General features: G+C 44.3%; 1 protein-coding gene across 4 annotated transcripts in view; it reads right to left on the reverse strand.

The window, feature by feature from the left end:
- SNX29 (sorting nexin 29) overlaps positions 1 to 26,520 on the reverse strand; it is a 574,556-nt gene that overhangs the window by 90,766 nt on the left and 457,270 nt on the right. For all 4 annotated transcript variants that reach the window (XR_004902062.1, XM_028512599.2, XM_036020920.1 and 1 more), the window contains one exon: positions 16,531 to 16,671. Coding sequence is in view for 3 of the 4 variants with exons in the window: in XM_028512599.2 (XP_028368400.1) it covers positions 16,531 to 16,671 (141 nt within the window). In the remaining variant the exon portion in view is untranslated. The remainder of the gene's footprint in view (positions 1 to 16,530; positions 16,672 to 26,520) is intronic.

Below are 26,520 nucleotides of genomic sequence, written 5' to 3' on the forward strand. Positions count from 1 at the left end.
ACTTCTGAAGTGCTGCCTGGAATCCTCCATCTCACTCAGCAGCTAGATCCTGCTCATCCTTCAAGGCTCAATTCCAGTAACACCTCTCTACTGAAGCATCTCTGATCTTTCTGTTTCCCTTCTCATCTCAGGCTGGTTCTTTTTGTTGTTTCACCTATTCATGACCCATTCTCAGGCCATGAGGTTGGAATAGGATTGGTCCCACCCCTTGACCCATGCACATGACCTGACTAATCACAGTCATTATTACCGGTCCTGGGATAGGCACAGGACTCACGCTGGGCCAGTGACTGTCAGCACTGAGACCAGAACTACTGGGAAAAAGACTTTTTCTTTCTGCCTGAGGTATTAAGGTGATATTAAGAAAGCCTAGAGGTGTGTAGCCATCTTTGCCATGAGAGGGGAACCTAAGAATGAAGCCAACACAGAAAAAAATGCAGGTGAAGACAGAAACAGGTAGGTAGACAGACAAGAAGTGAGTGAGCAAAGGAGAAAGAGACAGGCTGACATACTGATGTCTGATGATGTCACTGAGCTCCTGGATCCAGCCATTCCTAAAGTCAGCCATACCTGAAGTCAGCCCTAAACTTCTCAGTTACACACGCCAGTTAATCCTCTTCTTAAATTAAAAAGTTTGATTTTGTTTTTTGTCACTTGCAGTAGAAAGCATCCTAGATGCTATGTTCCCACAGAACCCTGACTTAATCTCCCCCATAGCACCTACTGGGGGGAGATCTCTCAGGTGTGTTACTAACCTGTGAGCTCCCTGAAGGCAAGACACACATCTCACTTGCCTCTGTAGCCATGAGACTTGGTGTACCGTAGATATCCAATAAAGATTTGTGAAATGAAAAAATGAAGAAATATTTATCTAAAAATAAATGTGGCTTTCCATTTACTTTGTTCTGCTTCAAGGATCTTTCTGACAAGAACTTTTAGACTCCTCAGAATCTTGTCGGCTCTGCTCGCAGAATGCTAGTTTTTCCGTTCTCCGAAGTCAGAGACCCAAGAGGAAAAAGGAAGGGGCAGATCCAAAGTCTTGAGAAGGCACCTGGCCCAGGGTCCTACTCCTGTTGTGCTTTTTGCTCACCTGGACTTCATCCAAGGCCAAGGTCATTGTTGACCCCCTATGTGCCCAGGTGAGGGGAACACTGGGACATAAATAATCCAGCACACACTTGACCCCATTAATCCTCCATGCTCTGCTCTTTTGCTGATGCCCCTCTCCCCCTGATTAGAATGCCCCCCTTCCCTTCCTTCGCTACTCAATTCCTCAAAGTTCAGAAGAAAAAATTATCCCTCTAAGGAGTCAGTTCTGAACTCCCTGGGGTGACAAGCAGGAAAGCCTTGAGGGACTAGGAAGTGAGTGAATCAGGGCAGGCTGGAGACCTGAGGAGCACACGCTCCACCTAAGGGGCAGTCCCCATGCATCTCCTGCCAACTGCTGCCACAGGAAATCTGAGATAAAGGGAAAGACTAGCCTCCCTTGCTAGGGAGTCTGTGGACTCAGTTGCAGACATGGGTTTATTATTATTGTTATCACTGCAAACCTCATCACCACCATTATCATCATCAACACAACCCATGTCTCAGGTGGAATGTGCCTGAGTCGCAAGCTGACACAGCATGATTATAGGACCACTGTGCCACAGAATACAATCACCTATGCAAGTCTGTCTTTTCTATAAGAAGCCATCTCTGCAGGCTGTCCATCTCCACAGGCTGGACCCCATGTCTCTGTGAGTCTGGTAATTACCCTTTTCAGTCTACAATGGTGGTGCACTAACCCAAACCTCAGTGGTACCAGATGCAAACATTCTGCCTACATACTGGCATGAGTCTCCCTGCTTACCCCATCAAGCTACCCTCCACATGGTAGCAGTGTCTCCAAAACACAAACAGAAATTTGTCGCTCCTCTGCTTAAAATCCTTCAATTGATACCCTGGCCAACAACAACAACAACAACAACACACACACACACACACACACACACCCGATTTAAAGAAAATAACTATAGTTACAAAATGTGATAATACTACAAAGGGGAAAAAAAACCAAGGAGCCAAGGAAGCCATTAAGGAGGGAGATCATGTATTCTGGGAAAGGGTTCTCTAAGGAGGAAGAATTTAAGCTAAGACCTGACAGATGAGGAAGACTGGCCACAGGAAAGTTGGGGGATAAAGAGTTCTAGAAGGAATGGCCTGTGCAAAGGCCCTGAGGCAAGAAAGAGCTTAAGGGGTCAAGACCTAAGAGGGAGCAATGCACAGCACATGAGGTGAGGCATGGGTAACCATTCCCGGGCCACCAGGCTGTTGGGAGAGTGGGCAGGCAAAGCCCTTGGCATGGTGCCTGGTGTGTAGTTGGTGCTCAATAAACGGCTGCTATTCTTAGAGAGACGGCACTGCTGATGTGCAGAAAGGCTGGTTGATTTCCTGCTGCGAGGGGCAGGCTGCCCAGTACATGAGGGACAGCTAAAAGCCAGTATCAAAGGCTCCTTTATGATACCAAACAGTCCTACTTTCATGGGCTTAAGAGGATCAGGCACTTAAGTCAAAAAAGCTTCTAAACTCATTTATAAGAAAGAACTTCTATTTCCTTCAGAAGGCAGAAGAGCTGGGAAATTAATGATGAGAAAGTTCCAAGGGAGTGGCTAAGCTTAACATAGTTGGGAACTGGTGGAGATGATGGCTCTCCAAAGCAGCAAAGGAAATTGTATCCAACACTTCTAGGACACTCCAAGATTTCTGGGCCCCAATTAGGAGAGAGGAGCTGGGCAAAGGTTTTACTTTGAGTCTGTATTAAAGAATGCAATCTAATGTTTTTGTATAAATAACCCCAAATCCAGCCTCTGCTGACAAAAGTCCCATACCCGTGTGCTGGTGTGTATAGTGCGATGAGAAGTTGTCACTCCTCTGGAAAACCAGAGATGGAGTGTGTGCACTATACCATAGTGGGGGCTGTGAGGGAACGGGGTGCAGGAAGCAGGGGCATGGGGCGGTGGGTTCTACTGCAAGGGGAGCAAGAGAAGTTTCCTGGAGGAGGAGCCAAGAGTTACGAGGGTGGATCCCCAAACGTTGAATCTATAAAAAATTTTGTATTAATTCTTACATGTTTAAACTTTAGTCACCTTCAAAGTACTCTCCATTTGAGGTAACACATCTATTGAGATGGTTTTCTACTGCTCCAAACAGTTTTTGAACTCATCAATTTTATAATAAAAATTTAAGAGTTTAGAAGCGCATATGACAAAATGTGAATAGCTGCTCATGCTAGGCAGCTATTATGGTGCTTATTATCTTATTCTTTGTATTTTCCACTTCCTTTAAGAAAGCATTACTGTAAACTTCATATCACTGTATAAGCACTTTGGAAGTTCGTTGGCAGTATCTACTAGAGCAAACACACACACAGCCTACGACCCAGCAATTCCATTCCTAAGTATAAAATCACAGAAGTCAGGCTCACAGCCACCAGAAGACAAGAATATTCATCACAGCACTGTGTGAAATTGGGCCAAACTGGGAGCCACCCAAACATCCATTAACAGTAGAGATAAAGAAGTTGTGGTATAGCCACACAATGGAATACCACACAGTAGCAACAACTGCTACTTGCAATGTATGGATGAATCTCACAGATGCGATGTGGAGAGAAAGAGACCATACACAAAGGAATACATGTTATATGATCCCATTTATGTAAAGTCCTAAAACAGGCTAAACTAACCTATGGGTTAGATGTCAGGATCATGGACAACCTAGTAGGGAGAGAGTGACAAGAGGAGGCTTGGAGCTCTGTTAATGGTATATTTCTTGGTCGCCATGCTATTTGTAAAGGTGTGCTCATTTTGTAAAAATCCATCAAGCTGTACACCTAAGATTGGAGGTGCTATATCTCAGTTTAAACAATAACCAAAAAAGAAGGGAAGAGAGAAAACCCACCACCCAAAATGATGCAAGAAATGCAGGGAAGAAAGAAGAATTTAGCCTGTGTATGTCAAACTTATCACAAATGACAAAAGAATGGAAACTAGATTAATAAGGCTTCTCTACAGAGCTATTGTTTTAGGCTAGCATTTGAAGATTCAGGAGATGCCATGTGCTATGCTAAACAGCTAACTTACAGCACTCACTGGATGGTCTCCAGAGCCTGTGAGGTAAGCACCCTCGTCCCATGTGGGAGCTGAGACAACTGAGCATCACAGAAGGTGAGTGATGTGTTGGAAGTCACATGGCCAGCGTTGCCAGAGACAAGATATGAATTGAGGCCAGTAAGACGCCACTACCCAAACTCTTAACCTCTTGGCAACATAGAAGCATGGCTTCTAAAAATGTGCAGGAAGAGAGAAGCTGCAGAGAACCTCAGGGGAAGGGGGCCGCTTCCTCCGTGTACAAGGGATGCTGAACCCCAGAGACCTGGTGACAGGAAAGTAACTAAAATGATGGCAACCTGAAAAATTAAAAATGTTTTTTTCTAGCTTGCTTAGATAAACCAAGACTGCAATACACAATTCTCAATATTAATGGGAGTACTAAAGGGGAAGGTGGCAATTATTCTCAATTATTCAAGAAGAGAATAAGAGCTAAGAAGGACTCTTCTGGGTTGTGATTTTAATCAGCTATCCAAAAATGAAAAGGGAAAAAACAGATGTAATGTGGGTTAAGAAGGCCTTCAGAGCTAGAAGGAGAGATTAAATAATGACATATAAGCAATTTAACAGCCTCAGAAATATTTTGGACAACACTTAATGCCCAGCAGAGAGTCAAGTGTCTTATAATTCATGTCAATTTCCAAACCAATGGCTTCAGCATGCTTCACTGGAGGCCTCATGCTCAGCCTGAGATGAGTGAAATAAGGGGAGCTGGCCAATTCTGGTTGCGGAATTGGGATGGTCAGATCCCATATGTGTCAAATAACTCGTTTTTATGACCAAGCATGGCTAATGCAAACTCTTTTTAGAACCCCCTGCAAATATTTGCAGTGTTGTGTCAGTACCCATTGGGTAGGGAAGGCCTGCGCATCTTCTTACGAACAACGATCGAAGACCTGTAAGTTAATGAAGAGAATTGGGGAGAGGGGGAATTGGTAGCCATACTAACTGGCTTCATACACCAATTTCTATATACCTGGAGTTCACTTGTTCATCAAACACATTTTACCAGCATCTGCTATGTGCCAGGCACTGAAAAGACAAAGATGCTGTGAGATGCTGAAAAGACAGAATCTACAGACCTGCCTCTGCTCTCTTAATGGATGGGGACATAGAGGAGAGAGAACTGTGTATCAAGAAGTCCAAAGAGTATGAGAAAGGAATTCAGAGGAGGGACAGCTAACACTCTGAGTTGAGGGAAGACTTCCTGAAGGAGGGTGGGACCTGCAAGGTCTGTGGCCCGAGACCACCAAGATGAGTCCCTTGACCCAGAAACACATAGGATGGAAACAGAGCAGCAAAGACACTGCTGGTTGCTGGCCTCAGGTTATTTGTTTATAAAATGACCTTGATTTTTCTTGGATATTAACTTGATACTATAGAGAAGTCCTCCCAAGAGGCCCTGCGTACTAAATACATATACATACGGATCCAGACACACACATTCTAGGCCTGCTGAGGGGCGTTGGTGTCTGTCTCCTGAGACAATTTTTCTGGCAAGGTGACTTTAGCAACTGCTCTCTTGGCAAATGTCTGAAGAGGCTTTTACCATATTAAAGAGAAACACAAATGTGTAATGCATAGTGAGCCCAATCCCTCTCTTCTTCTTGTTTAATACATTAAGTACCACGACTATTCACACAGTAGTTGGCAGAGTGTCAAATGAGAAATGAGCCTGAGTTTATGGCTTCATTCAGTTGGAATTTCTGTTCTCTCCCAACTTCCTCTCTGGAAAACTGTCACCTTCAGGATGATGTCTGAGGTCCCCACATCTCCGTTCCACGCAGGTGAGGGTACTGGCACTGTCTTGTGGGTCCTCTTCCATATGAGGGCACTTCTGGCAGAATTCCCTGATTCTTTGCATCTCCACATAGAAACCTGCAGTTGTGTGTGACTTGCAGCATTACCAGCTCCCAGATTTAGGTGTTGGGTTACGGAGCTTCCCCACCAAGGGGCAGACGGCACAGTTGACAGTAGCACTAGTCTGACTCAACTTCTGATACAAGCTATGGGATCCTGGGCAGAATGCTTAAAGCCTCTGAGCTCAGTTTCCTCATCTTTAAGATATTTTATATGGGCTTGACAAAAACTGCATGATGACAACATGAACACAGAGCCTCTGGTGTGCATGACAAGCCTGGAACACGATGGCTGGTATTAGTGTACACAGGAACTCAGAGTGTGAGGGTCCTGGATGAACCACCTATGTCAGGCTCGTCCCCTGCACGGGCTCAGAGTCCCAGCATCTTTTATGTTGAGGAGATGCTCCATGTCACTACCGGCCCACCCCTGATATATACAAGGGTAAACTGAGGCACAGAGAGATCAAATAATTTGCCCAAGACCACACAGCTTGTAAAGCAGTAGGAACCTTCCTTTCTTTTCTGCTTTTCATTTTTTACTTACAGAGTTGGTAAAGTCCTGCTGATGAATAAATGCATAAATGAATGAATACATGACCCTCTCTTACACTTAGGTTTACTAAGGAAGTTTATAAGTCTGCAGATTGGCAAGGAGGCACAGCTCCTACCTGTAAACATGACCCCTAAAGGAGAGTGGGTGGGTGGTTCAGTGGAAGGGAGAGGTGGTTCAGAGGTCCCAGCTTCGCTTGCTCCCTGACTCCAACACCACTGAGGTTGCAAAACTGACTTAGGGAGGCAATGGAAATGTCCATCAGCTGGACAAGGGCTAAATAATCTTCACTCACCCATTCCCCAGGGTGGTGTGTGCAGGTCTGTGTGTGTGACAGAGTGGAGGTTGGCAGTCTGTAGGCATCTGCCTGGCCTACATATTAGCCTTGACACTGCCAGTGAGTTAGCCTTAGACCAATCACTTTAGCTCCCTCTGCCTCTGTTTCCCCATTTGTAAATGAGATAATAGTAATGGTTCAGTATCTTAGGCAATGAAAGAGCAGTGTGAGGTCAGCAGAATAATTTCTCTCCAGCAGATATTCACATCCTGCTCTCCAGGACCTGTGCATGACAAAGGGGACTTTGCAGATGTGATTAGGTTAAGGACCTTGAGGTGGGGACATTATCCTGGGCTATCAGGGTGGGCCCAGTCAAATCACACTCTTTAAAAGTAGAGGACCTTTTCCCCTGTTGTGGTCAGAGAAAAATGTGACTATGGAGTATGGCCAGAGACATGCTGCATTAAAAACAGAGGAAGGGACCGTGCACCATGGAATGAATGCAGGCAGCCCCTAGAAGCTGGAAAAGGCAAGGAAACAGACTCTCTCCTGGAGCCTCCAGGAGCTCAGAGTCCTTCTGAAACCTTGACTTTAGCCCAATGAGACTGTGGCAGACTTCTGACCTGCTGAACTATAAAGGTAAGAAGTGTATGTTGCTAAAAGACTTAAATATAAGTCATGACACCGTAAATGTCCTAGAGGAAAACATCAGCAGGGAAATCTCAGACATTTCAAGCAGCAACATCTTCATTGATATGTCCCCCAAAGCAAGGGACATAAAGGAAAGAATAAACAAATGGGACCTCATCAAATTAAAAAGTTTCTGCATGGCTAAAGAAAATAGCATTAGAATGAAAAGAGAACCAACAATATGGGAAAATATATTTGGCAATGATACCTCAGACAAGGGTTTGATCTTCAAAATATAAAAAGAACTCACACAATTCCACTCCAGGAACACAAAAAAACCCAATTAAAAAATGGGCAAAAGACTTGAACAGACACTTCTCCAAGGAGGACATACAGAGGGCCCAGAGACATATGAAAAGTACATATGGGTAGTGCTCAGCATCACTACCCATCAGAGAGATGCAAATTAAAACCACAATGAGATACTACCTCACACCAGTCAGAATGGCCATCATAAACAATTCAACAAACAAGTGTTGGAGAGGATGTGGAGAAAAGGGAACCCTAGTCCACTGTTGGTGGGAATACAGACTGGTACAGCTGCTGTGGAAAACAGTATGGAATTTCCTTGGAACACTAAAAATGGATCTGCCTTTTTGACCCAGCAATTCCACTGCTGGGATTATACCCTAGGAATCCTGAAACACCAATCCAAAAGATCCTATGCACCCCAATGTTCATAGCAGCACAATTTATAATAGCCAAGTGCTGGAAGCAACCTAAGTGCCCATCAGTAAATGAGTAGATCAAAAAACTATGGTACATTTACACAATAAAATTCTATGCAGCAGAGAGAAAGATGGAGCTCTTTTGCGACAACTTGGATGGAACTGGAGAGCATTATGCTAAGTGAAATAAGCCAGGTGGTGAGGGACAAATATCATATGATCTCACCTTTAACTGGAACATAATCAACAAAAGAAAAAAGCAAACAAAATATAACCAGAGACATTGAAATTGAGAACAATCTAACAATAGCCAGAGGGGAAGTGGGGAGGGGACAGTGGGGAGAAGGGTTTCCAGTAACTACTATAAAGGACACATGGACAAAACCAAGGGGGAGGATGGAAGCAAGGGAAGGGGGAGGGTTTGGCTGAGGTCGGGAGTGGTAGGGAGAAAATGCAGATAACTGTAATTGAACAACAATAAAGTAATTTAAAAACTTCAAACTTTTTAATTTTTTATAATTTTTAAGCATTTTAAAAAGTATACCCAAACTTGTTTCAATTACCCAGAAGCCAGAAGGATATTGCACTTTACCAGGCTGGCTTTGACATGAGATAAACAACAACTTTTGTCAGCTCTGGGCCCGAGCTGGCCCTTTTGCTGATGAGGCCCTGACAGATGGGCCAGGTAATTTAAAAAAAAAAAAGAAGTGTGTGTTGCCTTAGACTACTAGGTTTGTGGTAATTTGTTATGGCAGCAATGGAAAATTAATACAAGATGTATGGAGAAAAAAGGGTACACAGAAAGAAAAGATGTCTCCTGCACTGACCCTACTTTCCCACTTGTGAGATTAATTCAGGCTCCTGCTGGCCCTTTAAGCGTTTCACCTCCTGCAGAAAGCAGCTCTGCTTCCCCTCCTCACTCTTCTCCAGAGCACAATGGGACCCTCCTCCAGCTCAGGGTTCTCCTCCATGAGAACCATACATCGTTGTAACCTCTGTACCTAACAGGATACCCATACACTCTGGACATGTTTTCCAAATAGAATAATTAATCAGCTTTAACATTCTTCTAGATACCCACTCATTCCCACCATTATATCCATCCACCCTCCACTGCTGGGGTCCGGCCATCCCCAGGGCTTCATTTAAAGCTGTGGCTCCCAGGGAGCTGCAAAAGCACTCTCTATGGCTCAGTGAGTGCCAGTTGGTTTCTCACCACACACTGGTGTATGTGTTTTTAATGAGGATTTTAATGCATAATTTCTCCAACAAGTTGAATTATCTACGGCTCGGAGGGGAAGTGATTTGCCTTGCCTTAATGCCAAATGAACTTTCAGAGACCAATGCCATTATCCTAAGAAAGAATGACAGTCTCTCAATCCTCATTTGCTCCCTGAGCAATAATGTAGACTTTAGTAGCATCATCAAAAATGAGTCTATTATTACCTAACCTTCATGCTGGCAAAGTCCATTTGGACAGGGAGCTATCTAGGCAACTCCCCCAGATCATTAGAGAGCCATCTCTCCTGTCTCCAAAGTCTTGCAGCCTCTTTGCAAGGCTGCAAAAAGTATTCACTCAAAAGTGGAATGAGAACAACCTCCCAAGTCACCTGAAAGTACTTCTACTCACTTTCAGAATTTAGATTTTTTTGAGTTTGTGCCAAGAGCCCAGTGAAGGGAAGAAGAAAATAAAAGGGAAAATTTTTCCAATGATTTCTGTTCATTTATTCATTAATTCAGGCTGTAAATATCTCGAGTACTATTCTAGGAGCTGGGGAGAAAGCAGTGAGAAGAAACAGACCCAGGCTCTGTTTTGTGAACTTCCAGTGCAGAGAGACAGATAATACTCAAGTACACAAATAAATCATTTCAAGCCCTGGCATGTACTAGGGGAAAATTTACGCAGAGTAACGGGCTACAGAGTGACTGAGGCGCAACGAGGGTGGTCAAGAAAGGCATATACCTGATGAGTCAAAGAAGCTGTCCCTGCAGAGACTGGGAAAAAGCTACTCCTGGCAGAGGAACAGCAGGCACAAAGGTCACGATGTGATAACAGTGTGGAAGTGTTAGGAGGTCAGTGTAGCTGGGTGTAGAGGAAGAGGAGTGGGGCATAAGTAAGGCAGGGGAGGCTGTAGGGGACAGTCAGGGACACCTTGCAGGCCATAGCAAAGAGTCCTAAATTCACCTGCCATGGGTGCCGCTGGAGGGCTTTAACCAAGAGTGACACAATCTGTTTACATATGCACACCTCACTGTGGCTACAGTGTGGGAAATAGAATGTTAGTCAGACAAGAGTGGAAAAGGGCAGCCTTTGTAGGTGCTCATGCCAGAGATGACAGTGGCTTGAGTTAGGACCATCTAAACAGGGAAGGAGGGAAGCAGCTAAACTGGGATTACTTAGAACAGGGGTGTCAAACTCATTTTCACCGGGGGCCACATCAGCTCTGAGGCTGCCTTCAAAGGGCTGAATGTAATTTTAGGACTGTATAAATTAACTATTCCTTAACAGTTAAGCGAGAGCTTGGCACTGCTGCCAGGTAGAAACAAGATGCCAGGCTGGAAAAAACAAGGTGGGAGGCCAGATTCAGTCCATGGGCCCTGTGTTTGCCACCTGTGACTTAGAAGTAGAGACCACAGGACTTGGATTAGTGAAGTTCTGCAATCTTATTATCTCAATCCTGCTCAATAATGCTGCTCAAGAGAAGTACCCTCCTGTGGGGGTCAGGAAAGCTGCCCATAGAGATTATGGTTCTCCTCCACACAGGGTGGGAGTGGACTCCTTTGCCCCCTTGACATTAGGCATGGCCCTGTAACTTGCTTTGGCCAATGAAATGTGAGTAGAATTCACATGTGTCACTTCCAGACAGAGGCTTAAAGAATCAGCATCTGATCTGCCTCTGTCCCTTGCTCCTGCTGCCCCACACATAGACAGCAGCCTCCAGCACCCTGGGCCCCGACACTATGATGAGCGGAGCTCCCAGCCACCCCCCTGGTAGACATGAAGTGTGAGCCAAAAACACACCTTAGTTAGTTTGGTCTGCCAAGGTCATGGAGTTGTGTGTTAACTCAGACTAACCAAGCCTATCCTGACTGATACAAGCCTGTCAGTGATATTTAAACATTAATGAGTAATTTCAATATACAACTATCGTGGCTTGACTCAGTTACAAAGGAATAAACTTCATCAATTAGTGGGCTGCTATTCAGGTAAGTATTTTAACAAGATTAGGGCTTGATGTGGTACACAAAGGCATGACTATCTCTAGTGAGTACTCTGGGCATCAGTGCATTGACAATTAAACACATGCATGGCCTACCAGGGCAAAAGAAATGCTTTGGTATAGACAAATCCTATACACAAACTATACATTGCACTAATTTTATCAATTAAAAATTCAAACGGGTTGAGATCACACTTTGCTTCTGTAACTGGCATCATTGGGGTATATCTAGAAATTCAGGCTAGAAAGATACTCATCTGATGAATTTAAAAAGGCTAACCTCTGTTTAATATGTCCTTGAGTACCATCCAGGTCTGTGGATTCTGTAGCAATTCATTTAACAAATCCAAGGCCTAGAGCAGCAAGGTATATAACCCAATGGTCCAAGTGCCAAGTGCATCATTCTTGAAGTGACTGAATCAAAGAAAAGATTCTGATCTAGTAGACTTTTCTGGTTCAATTTAGAATCAAGCTCTCTAGAGAACTGGTTCTCAGGGTATCAAAGCATGTATCCTGAGCCATTAGGTCCTGCTAGGGCCAGCACAAGCTTGATCTCTTAGCAGAGTTCACTGGTAGCCTCTGTTGAGCACTGAAGTCCTATGTTCTGACTGAATCTGTACCTGAAAATCAGATGGACCCTCAAAGCTGTGCTGGGTAGCAGCCAAGCAGGTATGTCTTCGCTGAATGCTGGGGAAAGGGAGAATCAAAGTACAATTGTGGCATGACCAGCCAATTAAAGGCTAAATGGCTGCACAGGCTATTGTAAGAGGCACATGACTCCTCATGACTCCTCATGAGCTGTCAGATTCCTGAGCCACAGAGGAAACTGTCAGATCCACCCCTGACCACAGGGAGCAGGACCAAAGATCTGGCTAAGAACCAGCTGGGGCATTGGTATAAGCCAGTCATCACTGGGCCGGGCCCACCAAGATGGTACCTTGCATTCCCAAGCTCACTTATTTGCGAATAGAGCTGCACTGAAGGGAGGAGAAGGGAGGAGAAGTGAGGGGCGGGGGATGCTGCCCTACTGTCACAGATTTCTTAAGAAGAAATTGCAGCTGTTCCAAGTTTTTCCCAAAATTGATAATGTTCTTGAGAATCTAAAGCAGAGCTGAGGATGACCCCACCTCAGAGGGGAAACTCACTCTCAGAGAAAGCATTCAGCAATGTGTGCCCCAAAAGATGTCCACATACTAATCCCAGAACCTGTGGGTCTTTTAACTTGCATGGCCAAAGGGGCTTTGCAGGTGTGATTAGGGTAAGAATCTTGAGATGGGAGTTTATCACGGGTGACCTGGGGGGACCCACTGTGATCACAGGGTCCCGTTGAGAGGAAGTGGGACAGAGTTGAGGACGGAGGTGTGACTATGCTGACAGCAACAGAGGTCAGAGTGATGCGGCTGCAGCTCTGAAGACTCAGGAGGGCCACAGTGGAGGAATGTGGGTGGCCTCAAGAAGCTTAAAAAAGGCAAGAACAGATCCTTCCCTGGAGCCTCCAGAAGGAATGCAGCCCTGCTGACACCTTGACTTTAGCCCTGCAGGACCAATTTTGGACTTCTGACCTCCAGAGCTTAGAAAATAAATTTGCATTGTTTTGGACCACTAAATGTTCGGTGCCGTGTTACAGCAGCCACAGGAAGTGGATGCGCAATGCAAGGCATTTCACCCTGTGAATGACCCAATTCGGCCTTAGACTAATTTCCCTTGGCGAAGCACAGGCAGGCCGAGCTCCCTGAAGGCAGTGCCATGGAAGGGCTGCTTCAGTGTAATGTGTTCTGCAAGCGGAAATATCTTATAATCACAACAGAATGGTTAGGCAGACTTTTGTTTTATGACATTTTAAGACATTCTGGATGGGTCCCAAGATTTGTATGAGCCTACGAGTCATTAGATTAAATTGGTATATAATTTCTCCCACTCTTTTCATAAGAATTATTGTATTCCTTGTTATGAACAAGCATAGAATTTCTAAGTCTTCCATTTTTATGAGCTTAACTCCACTTTTTTCCAACAGAAAAAAATGGAGTGACAGATTAATTCTGGGCCTGAGATAACTGCTTTATAACTGTTTAAATTAAGATCAAACAGGCCCTGACATTGATCAGATTTCTAATCTGGTTTAAACATCAAAATCTATGATTATGTAAACATAGCATCAGTAACAGCTTTCCCTGTGGAACTTCCAGGTGTTGGGAGTGGGTTACGGAAACTCTTGCTCTGGTTTTCTAAGTTTAAGATGGAAGGAAACCCAGAGAAAATGCAAATTAAAACCACAATGAACTATTACTTCACACCTGTTAGATTGACTATCATTAATAAATCAATGAACATGCATAGGTGAGGATATAGGAAAAGGGAATGCTTGTGCATTGTTGGTAGGACTGTGAATTGGTACAGCCACCACAGAGAACGGTATAGAGAGTGCTCAAAAAATTAAAAATAGAACTACCATATGACTCAGCAATCCCACTTCCATGTATTTATCTGAAGAAACCCAAAACACTAATTCAAAAAGATATATGCACTCCAATGTTCACTGGAGTATTGTTACTTACAATAATGAAGATGTGGAAGCAATCTAGGTGTCTACCGCTAAACCAATGGATAAAGAAAATGTGGTACATATATACAATGAGATATTATTCATATGTAACATAGAATGAAATCTTGCCATCTGTGATAACATGGGTGGACCCAGAAGGTATTATACTAAGTGAAATAAGTCAGACAGAGAAAGACATATGATTTTACTTATATATGGAATCTAAAAAAACAAAATAAATGAACACACAAAACAGAAACAAACTCATAGATACAGAGAGAACAAACTGATGGTTGCCATGAGAAGGGGGTAGAAGATGGGTGAGAAAGGGGAAGGAATTAAAAAGTACAAACTGGCAGTTACAAAATAGGCAGGGGGATGTAAAGTACAGCATAGGGGATATAGTCAATGATATTGTAATAACTATGTATGGTGCCAGATGAGTATTGGAGTAGCAGGGTGATCACTTTGTAAATTATAAGGTAAATGTCTAACCACTATGCTGTACACCTGAAAGAAATATAATATTGAGTGTCAACTGTAAGTGAAAAAGTTTTTTAATTACAAAAAAAGATGGAAGGAAATTCTAGCAAGCTACTTCTTCAAAAGAGAAACTAGGAAATCTGTCGCTTGTGGAATCCACCCTGGGCTTTGTCAATTCAACATGGCACTGTGGTTCTCATGCATCCTGGTGCATCAGCACCACCCAGAGGGCTTGTTTGACCAAGATTTCTGGGTCCCAGCCTCGTATTTCCATAGGCTTGGGGTTGGGGGAGCCAGATAATCTTTAGTTCTAATAAGCTCCCAGGTGATGCTGTTTCTACTAATCAGGAGCCACACTTTAAGAACTACAGTAGAGGGATCCTTCTTACACAAGGCCCAATTTCTTGCATATCCTGAGAACGGTCATGACCTTACTTCACCTGGCTGAGCTGTCCCTAACAAGCTAGTTAATACATTGCAATTGTTGAAGTATATCCATCGTCTACTTGACTCCAAGGCACAGGGGATCACCAGCTTGGCTGCATATTGGAACTATCTAGAGAACTTTTTAACCCCTCAGGAAACAGGCTTTCCCCCAGACAAATTAAATCAGAATGGATCAGAATGGAGCTGGCAGATGAGCAAGTCCCAGTAGTTTTTTAAAACTCCCCAGGTGATCCAAAGTGCAGCCAAGACAGAGAACTGCTGCTCTAAGCAAACATGAGAAATGACAAAATGATGCCAACTGGCTGGAACAGACATTCAGTAGGGCCCTATGCTAAGCCCTGTCTTCTGAAGTGCTGGACTCTTGCATCCTGCACCGTGACGTATACTAGGTGCTCAGTAAACACGTGCGGCATGAATGCAAACTAATCAACCAGAAAACTTGTGGAAAATTAGTGCCTCCCTTCTCCAGGGTACATGGATGCATACACAGAAACAAACTATATCATTATAAATTATTAAGTCTCGTGAAGGCAGTAGCCCTACAAAAAACAAAACTCTTTTGAGAAAGCTCTGCTTGGGAAATAACTCCACATTCATAAGTGCAAATGCATAGCATAAGAAGTATAGATGGAAACTAGGAAAGATTTTTTTGGTCCAAAATAGGGGTCAGCAAACTGACCCATAGGCCAAATCCAGCTGCCATCAATTCTTACAAATAAATGCTATTGGCACACAGCCACGCCTATTCGTGTCCACACTGTCTGTGGCTGCTTTCACACTCCAAGGACAGAGCTGAGGATTTTCAGCTGAAACATGATGGTGACAAAGCCAGAAATATTTACTCTCTGGCCTTTTAGAGAACAAGTTTGCCATCCCTTTCCCTAGGGATATAAAAGGATATATACAAACAAAACATAATGTGATTGTCTTTAGGTAGTGGAATTATGGGTGACTATGTCTTTTTTTTTCTTATATTTACCAGCTTTTGACTTGTATGTTTATAGGAGCATGTGAGATAGGATATGTAGCAAAACAGCTGTAATCAGTAAGGGCTACAGGGGCTATCAGGGAGATAGGATTTATAGCTTAGAACCAGCAGAAGACCAGCTCGATCCAACGCAGAGACTAATTTCACCTTGTGGTGACCCCTACCCTTATTATACACTCATTGCAACACGCTTGCTGAACAACACGCCCTGCGCCGTGATCGGAAGTGGAAAGCCCATGTAAGGACACAAAATGGCCGATGGGCCTCTTCCAAGAAATCTCCACCCTTTCCCCCCCAAAGTTCTAAATATTCCTCCCCCTTACTGCATGCCCTACCCTCTGATTAAATGAGCCTCAATAAAAGCAAATCCCACTAACAGGGGACTGCTCTGCCTGTGGAGTAGCCCATTCTCTGTCCCATTGCTTGACTAATAAAGTCCTTTTCACTCTAAACTCTATGCTGATTCCTATTAGAATTTTTCCCTGTGTGAAGCCAAGAACCCACAGTGGGTCTCACACCTTCAGGTCCCCAGACCCCTGGAATGCCTGCATCACTTGTGTGTTTAAATCATGAATTTAAGAAAGAAAAAGAAACAGTCTGCCTCAATGTAGGCACCGGAGCTGAGCCACCCGCTCCCCAGGGTGATGGTACCTTGTTTCCAATGGCCTTCTTGGGTGGGAAGTTGTAGGCTCTCACTTGAGGGTATTTGTTCTGTAACTTGTGGTGCAAACTCCTGAACTCTGTGTACCGTCGATAGACATTCCATTCATCGTCTTTTATCCGAATGTAGACCTGTCAAAAAAAAAAAAAAGGAAAGAGAAAGAAAATGGAGACTTCTCTTAAAACTTCATTATAAGAGGATGGGCATTCGGCAATGATCCACTCCTGAAAACAGTTCTTTGAGGACATGGCCACACTGTGTCCCCTGCCACCAGAAGTCCAGTGCCTGGCACAGAGCAGGAACTCAGTACTATGGAGTGAACAAGTGGGCATGCGAATGACGAATCAGGCAGGCTACAGGATCAACATGCTATATATCGTTCCCCCCATTAATCTCAGCAACACATCAGTCATATTTTTGTCACAGACATATTGCAGCAGAGACGAGCTGCTGGTGAGACTCTATTTGTCCTCTCTGGCTATGCACTTCCTCATATGTAAAATGGAGCCAACAGCACCTCTTCCCAAGGTGTGTGGAGAGCATTCAGGTACAGAAGCAGTGCAGCTGTGCCTGGGACCATGCGGACCTCCACACAGAGGAGATGGAACTCAGTCTGGGGGAGGAGGGAGGGGTCAGACACCAGCCCAGCTGGATGGAAGGTCATGTCCAGTTGGTATAAGCACAATGGGGCATAAAACATCTTTATTTTAATCAAGTTGTAACTGCCAAGAGAATACTCTGGGGGTACGAAATGTGAGAGCTCCTTCTGTAGTTTTTCACAGGCCCTGGCACCTTCTGGGCACACAGAGCGACCACACTGCAAGGGAAACAGACAAGTGGGAGCAAGATCAATACATCGTAAAAACTGCACAAGTTAAGGACAGCATAAAGAGTGAAGTCCCAATGATAAATGGCAGTGTAATTTGTAATCTGTAAATGTCAGCACACATCTTAAAACCTCTTTAACCATACAACTATATATTTCAAAGTGATGATAAGTTCTGCCTCTACATGAAAACCACCCAGCATCCCTGATGCAGACATCATGTATTTGAATTTTGGTTAGGCGACCATCAGGGTCTCTCACAGTATTTGAACAAGACAAAGAAAGGGAGACTTAGACCAAACAATTACAGTTAATAAGTCAAAGTTTCTAGTGGAATTAGATGGAGAAACAGAGGCTACTGAGTTTATTAGAAGTCTCCAAGCTAAGAGAGACAGTAAATACACTGGGTGACAGATATCAAGTGACCTCAACTGGCCCGAGAGATGAGTCTAATCCAATGTAATGAAATTCAGAAAGTTCAATGTCAGGGCCTGTCATAAAATCCAAAAAAAACCAACACCGTAAGTATAGGATGGGAAGTACAGCCCAGCAGTAGCCTGTGGGACAAAGATTTATAGATCTCAGTAAGTTCAAGCTAAGTAAATGATGTGGGAGAGTCATTAAAAAACTCTATGTAATCCTCAGGCCTCATTTAAAGGCAAATGGTAAGTTCTAGAATAAAGGGTTGAAGTCTTGTTCTATTCTAAATTAACCAAACCAACTTAGTTAGGTTTTGGTTGCCACCTGCTAAAAGATAAGTAAAATATGTTCTGCAAGGCCCACGATCACTTGCCAGTCAGAGTGTGGCCTGTGGACCAGGAGCATCAGCACCACATGAGAAGATGTTAATGCAGCATCTCAGGCTCCACCCCAGATGCACTGACTCAGATTCTGCATTTTAATAAGAATCCCAAGTGGTTGCTACACACTTTCAAGTTTGAGAAGCACTGGGTTCTATGAGATGGATTACAGCCAAATTATCAGATGAAAGATAAAAGACATTGGAGGATGACAGCCTGAGCCTCAGGATGGGGGGAGTAGAGATTTCCAAATTCCTGGAATGAAAAGAAGAAAGACCAAGATAACACATGCCAGTGATTCCAGGAAGCAGACTTCCAGCAGGTAGAAAATAGAGGAAAACAAATTTCAGCAGACAAGGACTTTCTGGCAGCCCAGGCTGCCCGAAGAGGAAAAGGTATGTTTCAAAAGCTTTCTTGGCACTGGGTGTCCGAGCAGTGCTATAAAGGCTGATTGGATTGTGATCACAGTTATGCAAGTATTTGATTTGTAACAGGGAAGTACGAATTAGATCCCCAAAGCATCTGGAATGGTCTGGTAGTTATGAAGAACTGGGTCTTCAGGCTCACATCTCCATACACTGAGACGTCATTAATCAGTGAGCAAATACACCTAGCAGAGGTTAAGGGAATGCACTTCATTATGGCCGATGTGGGCATTCTTTGAATGTTCTTGATCGATAGCAAGTGATACTTACCCACCCAGTATCCATTTTCCCCCAATATTTCTGGTGTAGCAATGTATTCAGAAAAAAGAATTAAACTAGATTTTTCTGTCTCCACAGAGAAGAGTGACTAATGAGATGTAAACAAAAATTATTGTTTGGGGCTTCTAAATAAGTTCTCAGGGGAATTCTGACTCAGCCAATAAGTGCCTTTCCACCTCCCCCCACTCTTCCCCCTGTCCTTTTCTTTCTTTCTCAAAAATATGTGATGACTGACACTCCAGAGGTCATTTTCTGATCATGAGGTTGTCATGAGAATGGAAGCAAAAAGACAGAAGGACCTTGGATCTCTGATGGCATTTTGAAGTCACCATACCAATTACTACAGAAATATTTATCTCAATTAAAGGGAAATATTTATCTTTAATTTGTTCAAACTAATGTTTTAAGGGACTTTGTACTAGTGGCCAAAAACAATTTTAATCTGATATATCCTGAATGGCTATATCTGCTAGTAAATTCTTATACAAGTCCACACACCCATCTCCCCTCACAGAGTGAAGGCAACTTCAATCACTTGTCTGGTCACCATGCACAAGACTAATTATTTAGCTCGGGAGAGGCAAATTGTAACCTGTGGGCCAAGCTACCTATTACCTTTTTTTAACCTATTGTTTATAGCTACTTTTGCAATACAGTTGCAACGCTGAGTCATAACAACAGAGACCATATAGCCTAAATACCTAAAACATTTACTTTATATATATATATATATATATAACTTTTCTGACCCCTGATCTATATATTTGGAAAATCTTTATTATTGTTATTTTTTTCATCAATATATCCAAGACCCAGTGTGGAGAAGGGCAGTGTTTTCCAAATAGTACCAGCTCCTGGAAGGGCTATATTAACCATCTGAGATCCAGGAATCCGCAGTGTTCCAAAGCTTCCCTGGTGATTCTAAGGAGTGGCTGTTGTGGTTGGAGGGTTGTGCACAGCCCCCTGCCCCTGCCAATTCATATGTTGAAATCCTAATCCCCAAAGTGAAGGTATTAGGAGGTAGTATCTGGAGGGTGGTTAGGTCAAGAGGGTGGAGGTCTCATGAACAGTATTAGTGCCCGTATAAAAGAGACCCAGAGAGCAACCTCGCCACTTCTACCATGTGAGAGGACAGCTGCCTGCGAACCAGGAAGCAGGTGTTTACCAGACACCACATCTGTAGCACCTTGTCTTGAACTTCCCATTCTCTAGAAGTATGAGAAATAAATGTGTGTTGTTTAAGCCACCCTGTCTATAGCAGTTTGTTATATCAACCAAATGGACTAAGACAGCACAGACTTAGGTGTGTCAGACAGCCAGGCTATTCCTCCTCTCCTCTGGCTATACCGTTTGTGAAATGGAGCTGACTAACAGCACCTCCTCCCAAGGTATGGACAGCATTCAGGTTCAGAAGCAGTGCAGCTGTGTCTGGGACCATGCAGACCTCCATACAGAGGAGGTGGATGGAACTCAGTCTGGGGAAGGAGAGAGGGATCAGACACCAGCCCAGCTGGATGGAAGGTCATGTCTAGATACGATGAGCATGACTAGGACAGAAAACATCTTTATTTTAATCAAGTTGTAACTGCCAAGAGAACACTCTGGGGGTACAAAATGTGAGAGCTGCTTCATCAGCTCTTCACAGACCCTGACACCTTCCAGGGACACACAACGACTACCCTGCAAGGAAACCAGAGAAGTGGGAGAGAGAACAAATGCATTTTTAGAAATTAAATCAGTTAAGAACAGCCTAGAGAATAAATTCTCCAGTGATAAATGGCTGTTGCAACCTGCAACCAGTGAATGTGAATACATACCTTAAAAACCTTGAAAATAATGATAAAAATAATCACCTCTACTGTGTGTGATGCATTCTGATTCTACATTTTCTGTAACACACTCTGTGAAAGCACTGAGTCCCCTCCCACTTCGACAGCCCCTCTTGGCCTTCCATGAGGGCACATCCTCTTCTGCCCACCCTTAAAGGTGGAGGTCTTACCCGGGGCCCTCCTCCCCCTACACAAGCATCCACTCTCGGGTCTGCACATTTCATTTTACATCAATGACCCTCACATCTATAGCGCTAGTCTGGACCTCTAACACAATTGCCAGACACAGACCTGATAAAACGCATTATGTCAACATCTGAACCCAGTACCTGAACCGCAAACCCGCTCCTCCTTCTCCTGGGACCTCACTCTCAGCGTGAACAGACCACTGAGTTGCCTGAGCCAAAAATCTAGGCATCAAGTTTGACTACTCTTGTTCTTGACCCTCTCCTTCACATCCAAGTACTAAATAATAGGGCCTGTCACCCCACCCCCAAAACCCACCCCCAGAGCTATGTACATCTCTGCTGGGACTACCACAACAGGCCTCTTGCTCTCCTTCTAGCCAGCTGTATTGCCCCATTCAATCATGTTCGTCCCCCTTGTTCAAATTCCTTTACTGACTGCCCAAGAAGGATGCCAAATGGGCTCTGGAAAAGGGACGTAGGCAGCCTCCATGGGCTTGGAAGGCTCCTGCATCATCACAACCACCTTCGTTCAGGCCCTGCCCCTTGCTTTGGTAAATCAGCAGAGTGCTCATTTTCTTGTATTTTCTGTAAAATTCTTTAATTTCTTAAATTCTTAAAAGCTTCTTTACAACCAGGGTGGTGCCAATTTGCCTGGCTTTCTTTCATTCTATAAAATGTTCAGATCAGACCAAACACCCTGCCCTAGAAAGAGCATCCCTTGGCCTCCCAGTTTTCTGCTTACTGTATCTCCTGCTGTGGGTGACAGCAGGCATTCAAGAACTCAGAACTTAAGGATCTGGGTTAGAAAGGAGCTTAAAAACCATTAGTTCAACCCTTCCTTTTACAAGTCATGGACTAGTGTGACAAATGCCTCCTCCTCATCCCCTATTGTCCACTGTGAGGAGGTGTGCCCAGGTCTGACCCCAATGGACCAATGACTTAGGGGAAGCCACCTTGACTGAGGATATGCATAAACTACCGGAGAAGAGGGAACTTCATGGGCGTGATGACCAGAGCAGGAAGGAGGGGAAGACCCTTTCAGAAACATAAGAGTGAGGTCAATAGGAGGCACAACACATGGGGGTGGTTAAGAGCACAGACTCTGCATCCAAACCCCTGATCCAAACCCTGGCTCTGCTGCACTAGCTGTGTGCTTGATGAAAGGCACTTCACTGCTCTGTGCCTCCACTCCCTCCTGTGAGCAATAAGGGTGGCAATACTACCCCCCCCCCCCACCTCGATGGGTTTGGGAGGATTAAATGAGTTCACACATGGTTTGGGCTTACCAGGGCCTGGTACACAGAAGATGCCACATGAGCGCTCAATACATAAATAAATAATTAATTACAAGTAACCTTATTGGGGATATTAACTAGGCATTGTGGGGATCATTTTGCCATATATATCATATATAACATTTATAACATATATATCATACATATAATCATTGTATTGTAAACCTGAAACTAACAATGTTATATGTCAATTATACTTCATAAAAATACATTTTAAAAAATCACCTTATTGATTAGGTTGTCACTAGGAAATAACAAAGATCTGGATTTTGGAAATCTCTGATCTTGGGTCAGCTCTACCAGGAATTCCCTCCAGTGGTGTGGCTGACAGAGACGGGGCTGTAGTGAGACATTGGGACAGCCATGACTGGTCCGTGCACTGTGGCCGCAGCCTAGAGGCCCACACCTCCTCCACCTACTAGCTATGGGATGGCAGGCAAATGGCTTCTTTCTGAATCTCAGTTTACTTATCTGAGAAATGGGTAGAATACAAAAAAGGATGTCCAAAAGCATTCATAAAAATGCCTGGCCTGCCGCAGTGTCCCTCTGTTGCTTTAATTATTGTTGCTGTTACCATCATCATAACCCAAATCATGAACTTCTGCAACCTTTGTGAAGCACTGCCATTGAAGTCACCCTGTCTCAGCTTTACGACCTCTGCATAGAATTTTTGCTTGGTAAGGAACAAATATACAGATTGCCATTGAGTCACAAGTCCTGGGGCTTAGTACAAATTATGCCTTGGGTCATTAAAATTATTTAATAAAAATACAAATTATAATGCCCCTCTTGCCAAAGCTCCACAATATGCGCCCCAAATGTATTATTTGTCAAGTTCCATGAAAACAGCTCTGCCACTGAAGTTGGATGCTGGGGCACCTCCCGACCACCACGTGTGCTGCTGGGAGCGCCCCTGCTTCTTCTAGGCCTTGTTTCCCCATGTGTACCGTGCAGGGTTGGACCAGGGGGTCTCTGGGTCCCTTTACAGCCCTCAAGTTCTAGTCCTTAATCCTCAGGTGATTTATAAATTCCAAGTACTTCACTGGGTCTCTTTCTAACTCCACTCCACTCTCATTTCATTGAGGAGACCCAAGTGTTCACGGAAGGAGGCAGGAGGCCCAACCTGGGGTATTATTTCGGAGGGTTTCATACTCAAGAGGAAAAGCCAGCAGAACCGTCCTTGGAGCCTCTCTCTTCAAAGCTCAGTTGTCTGAGAATGGCCCTGTCTCCCAGGAACACTGGGCAGCGAGCGCTGATGCTCGCCAGGGGCAGAGACGGTTCTGGGTGCTTCCATCCACTTCAGTGACAGTCCTCCTTCCTGCCTCTGCCAGCACCATTAGACGGAGGCCTCTCAAGGGTGAAAGGCGTGGCACCAGCTTCTGTTACATCTGGAGGCCATCTGATAATGAGGGGAGGGGGGCTATCACAGGGCCCCTGGACTCTAGCCAGGGGCTTCAGGTCAAGCCCACGTGTTCTTTTTTCCTGCCGTTGTCTGGATGCTCATCAAACCCTATGTCTACTGTTGACAGTCAAAGTCAGAGAGCTCTAGGAGAAATTCAGCAAGAGTGGAGTTGCCCGCTGCCAGAGCCAAAGCAGTAAAATGATGCTTTTCAGATCTCCACTAAAATATAAATACCTTCAACACTAACTCTTGCCATTTATGAAGCATCTATTGTGTGGGAAGTATGCCAGGCACTCATATGCCTCACCTTTTATCCTCAGTTAATCTGCAAGGCAGAAGCTGTGAACTTGCCCCTTCTACAGGTGATCACTTGGGTTCAGAGAGAGCGTGCCACTTACCTGAGAGGAGATAAAGGCCTGAAACCAGGTGTGCTTGATGTCTAGCGCTTAAGGTCCAGCACTTTCTATTACAGCATGCTGCTGCAGTAACCAAAGCTCCCAAAGCCCCAGAAGCCCCAAGCCAGCAATGCTGGCAGCTGGGGACAGCAGCTGCCAAGGGAGGGTCCTGCATGATTCCTCTGAGGTCCAATGTCCCTTTCCTGGGCAGATCACGCATCCTCAGAATACTCTCCAATGCGTCTTCTCATTTGCACTTGCTCCTTCTATTCTAATGCCATTGAAACCACCCAAAATTACATGAACAGTCCACCCTCAACAGCACTGCTTTTAGCATCCAAAATTGCAAAACTTTCTCTGCATATTAAGTTTTCCTTTTAAATTATACTAAACCAAATTGTGCACTTATTTCACTACAGAACTGAAAGAATTTATGCCCCAAATTGTTAGGCTCCTTCCTGGAGCTTAACAATTCCTTCCTTCCTCCCTTTCTCCCTCCCTTCCTCCCTCCCTTCCTTCCTCCCTCCCTTCTTTCCCCTCTTTCTTTCAACTTTAAAAGGCTCTCCTATCCAAATTAAGTTTGACACACCCATTCCTTCTCTTTGAGCCATAAAAATAATAATTCCTTGGAGGAATAAAAAGAGTTGACCTCTTCTGGCAAAACCAAGTTGTCTTTTAAAACAAGCAATAAAAAGACTTTCAGGTCCAATCTCTTTGACTCAGCAAAAGAAAAATAGCAGGGTAATATCTTTAATCAGGAATCAGGGCAAATCCTCCCTTTCCTGGTTTAAGAGGAAGTTTGAATTTTGAGGTTTCTTTTCCACTGGAAAGAATCACCCCAGTAATGTCTGTGATAACAGTTGGGTAAGTAGAAGTTAGCAGGGAGAAAGAGCAAGACCTTAGTCCATCAGTGAATCGAATCCAGAAGTACTCTTGTGTAGATAGGGCCTCTGGGAAATATTTTCTTTACAAGATTGGAAACATCTGCCAGAGCATTCCTGTCAGCCCTCCTGCCCCTCATCTGCTCTGCCGAGCACTCTACCCCTGACTTCTTTCATTTGTTTTTGAACTAAATCTAAATGGACTCACAGAGAATGTGCTCCTTTATGTCTGGTTTCTTTCACTCCATACCGTGTTTGTGAGATGTCTTCATGTTGTTGGGCACAGCACTCACCTGTCATTGTTCGATGCCACATAGTATCCCACTGTACAAACACGCCACAGTGTGTTAAGCCATTCTGCTGGGATGGGAATTTAGACTATCTCCAGCTGGGACTCTTACAGGTAAGGGAGCTATGAGCGTTCATGAGCCTGGCTTTTGTACTAGTTTCTTTGGGGAGCATGGATCTCAATGTGAGAGCTAAAATCACGAAGCTACTAGGAGAAAATATATTTTAAAGACCTTGGGGGTAGGCAAGGATTCTTACACAGAATACAAAAAAGCATAAAGTGCCTTCTGGGCAGTAGTTACACAAGTATATACAAAAGTAAAAATTGAACTAAAAACTTAAGAGTTATGCACCTGACATATTAAACCTAATTTTAAATGCACAAGTGAGGGGTAGGGGGAAAGCCATGCCTTCGATATCCTCAGGAGTGTGAGCTTTCGTCCTAACTTATGGTCCTGGGGCATCCACAGTGGACTGTAGAGGGTGAGCACCCACATGGACGTGACATGCAGCCAGGGTCAGTGTTGAGAGGAGGTCCAGAGGCTGGGCTGGCCTCTGCAGACCTGTGTTTAAATCCCGGCCCCACCTCTTGCTAGCCAAGTGATCCTGTGTAAGTGAGTTCCCCTCTTTAGGCCTCAATGCTCCATTTGGAAAATGAGGATAGAGCTGGTAGCTGCTTCTTAAGGGTGGGAGGAAAACTGAGTGATTACGTGTGAGACAACATTCTTTATATCTGTTAACACGTCTAATCATCAAATGTTGCATGCTCTGGGGTAAAATTTATCTCTGAAACACACATATCTATATAAATCAACATATATATAGAGTATATCAATCTATCAAATAATCAGGAGAGGGAGGGAGGAGGAAGAGGAGAAAAAATGAGAAAGAGATACAAGGAGCGGGGGAATGAAAATGTAAAAGCTGTTTTCAGTCGATTCAAGTCCCAGACCTGTTTTCAGGGGCTGCCAGGCACCCGCGCGGGCTTCCAGCCAGCAGTCATTGGGGCTCAGGCGCGTCTGAGGCCTAGCATGCCACAGGCAGAACAGCACAGTGCAAGGGCTGCACAGGGAGAGAGGCCTGGGTTCAAACTCTAGCTCTTCCCTTTGCCAGCTGGGACCCTGAGGATCATATTTCACCTCAAGACACAGCTTCTCAGTCTGTGAAATGGGGACAGCACTGATCTGGTTGGGCGGCTATGAGGTGCCATGCCTGGCAGGGAGCACGCAGTGGCAGCTGTAATATTGTAACGCCCTCACCTTCGTCGTCATCCGCCTTTGTGTACACGAACTTCCCTATTACAAAATTAGGGGTAATTATAGGATGTGTAATCACGAAATTAAAGCAGGTAATTACCATGCCTAATTAATTG

Source organism: Phyllostomus discolor, chromosome 3, assembly GCF_004126475.2.
Source record: "Phyllostomus discolor isolate MPI-MPIP mPhyDis1 chromosome 3, mPhyDis1.pri.v3, whole genome shotgun sequence".
Lineage (NCBI taxonomy): Eukaryota > Metazoa > Chordata > Mammalia > Chiroptera > Phyllostomidae > Phyllostomus > Phyllostomus discolor.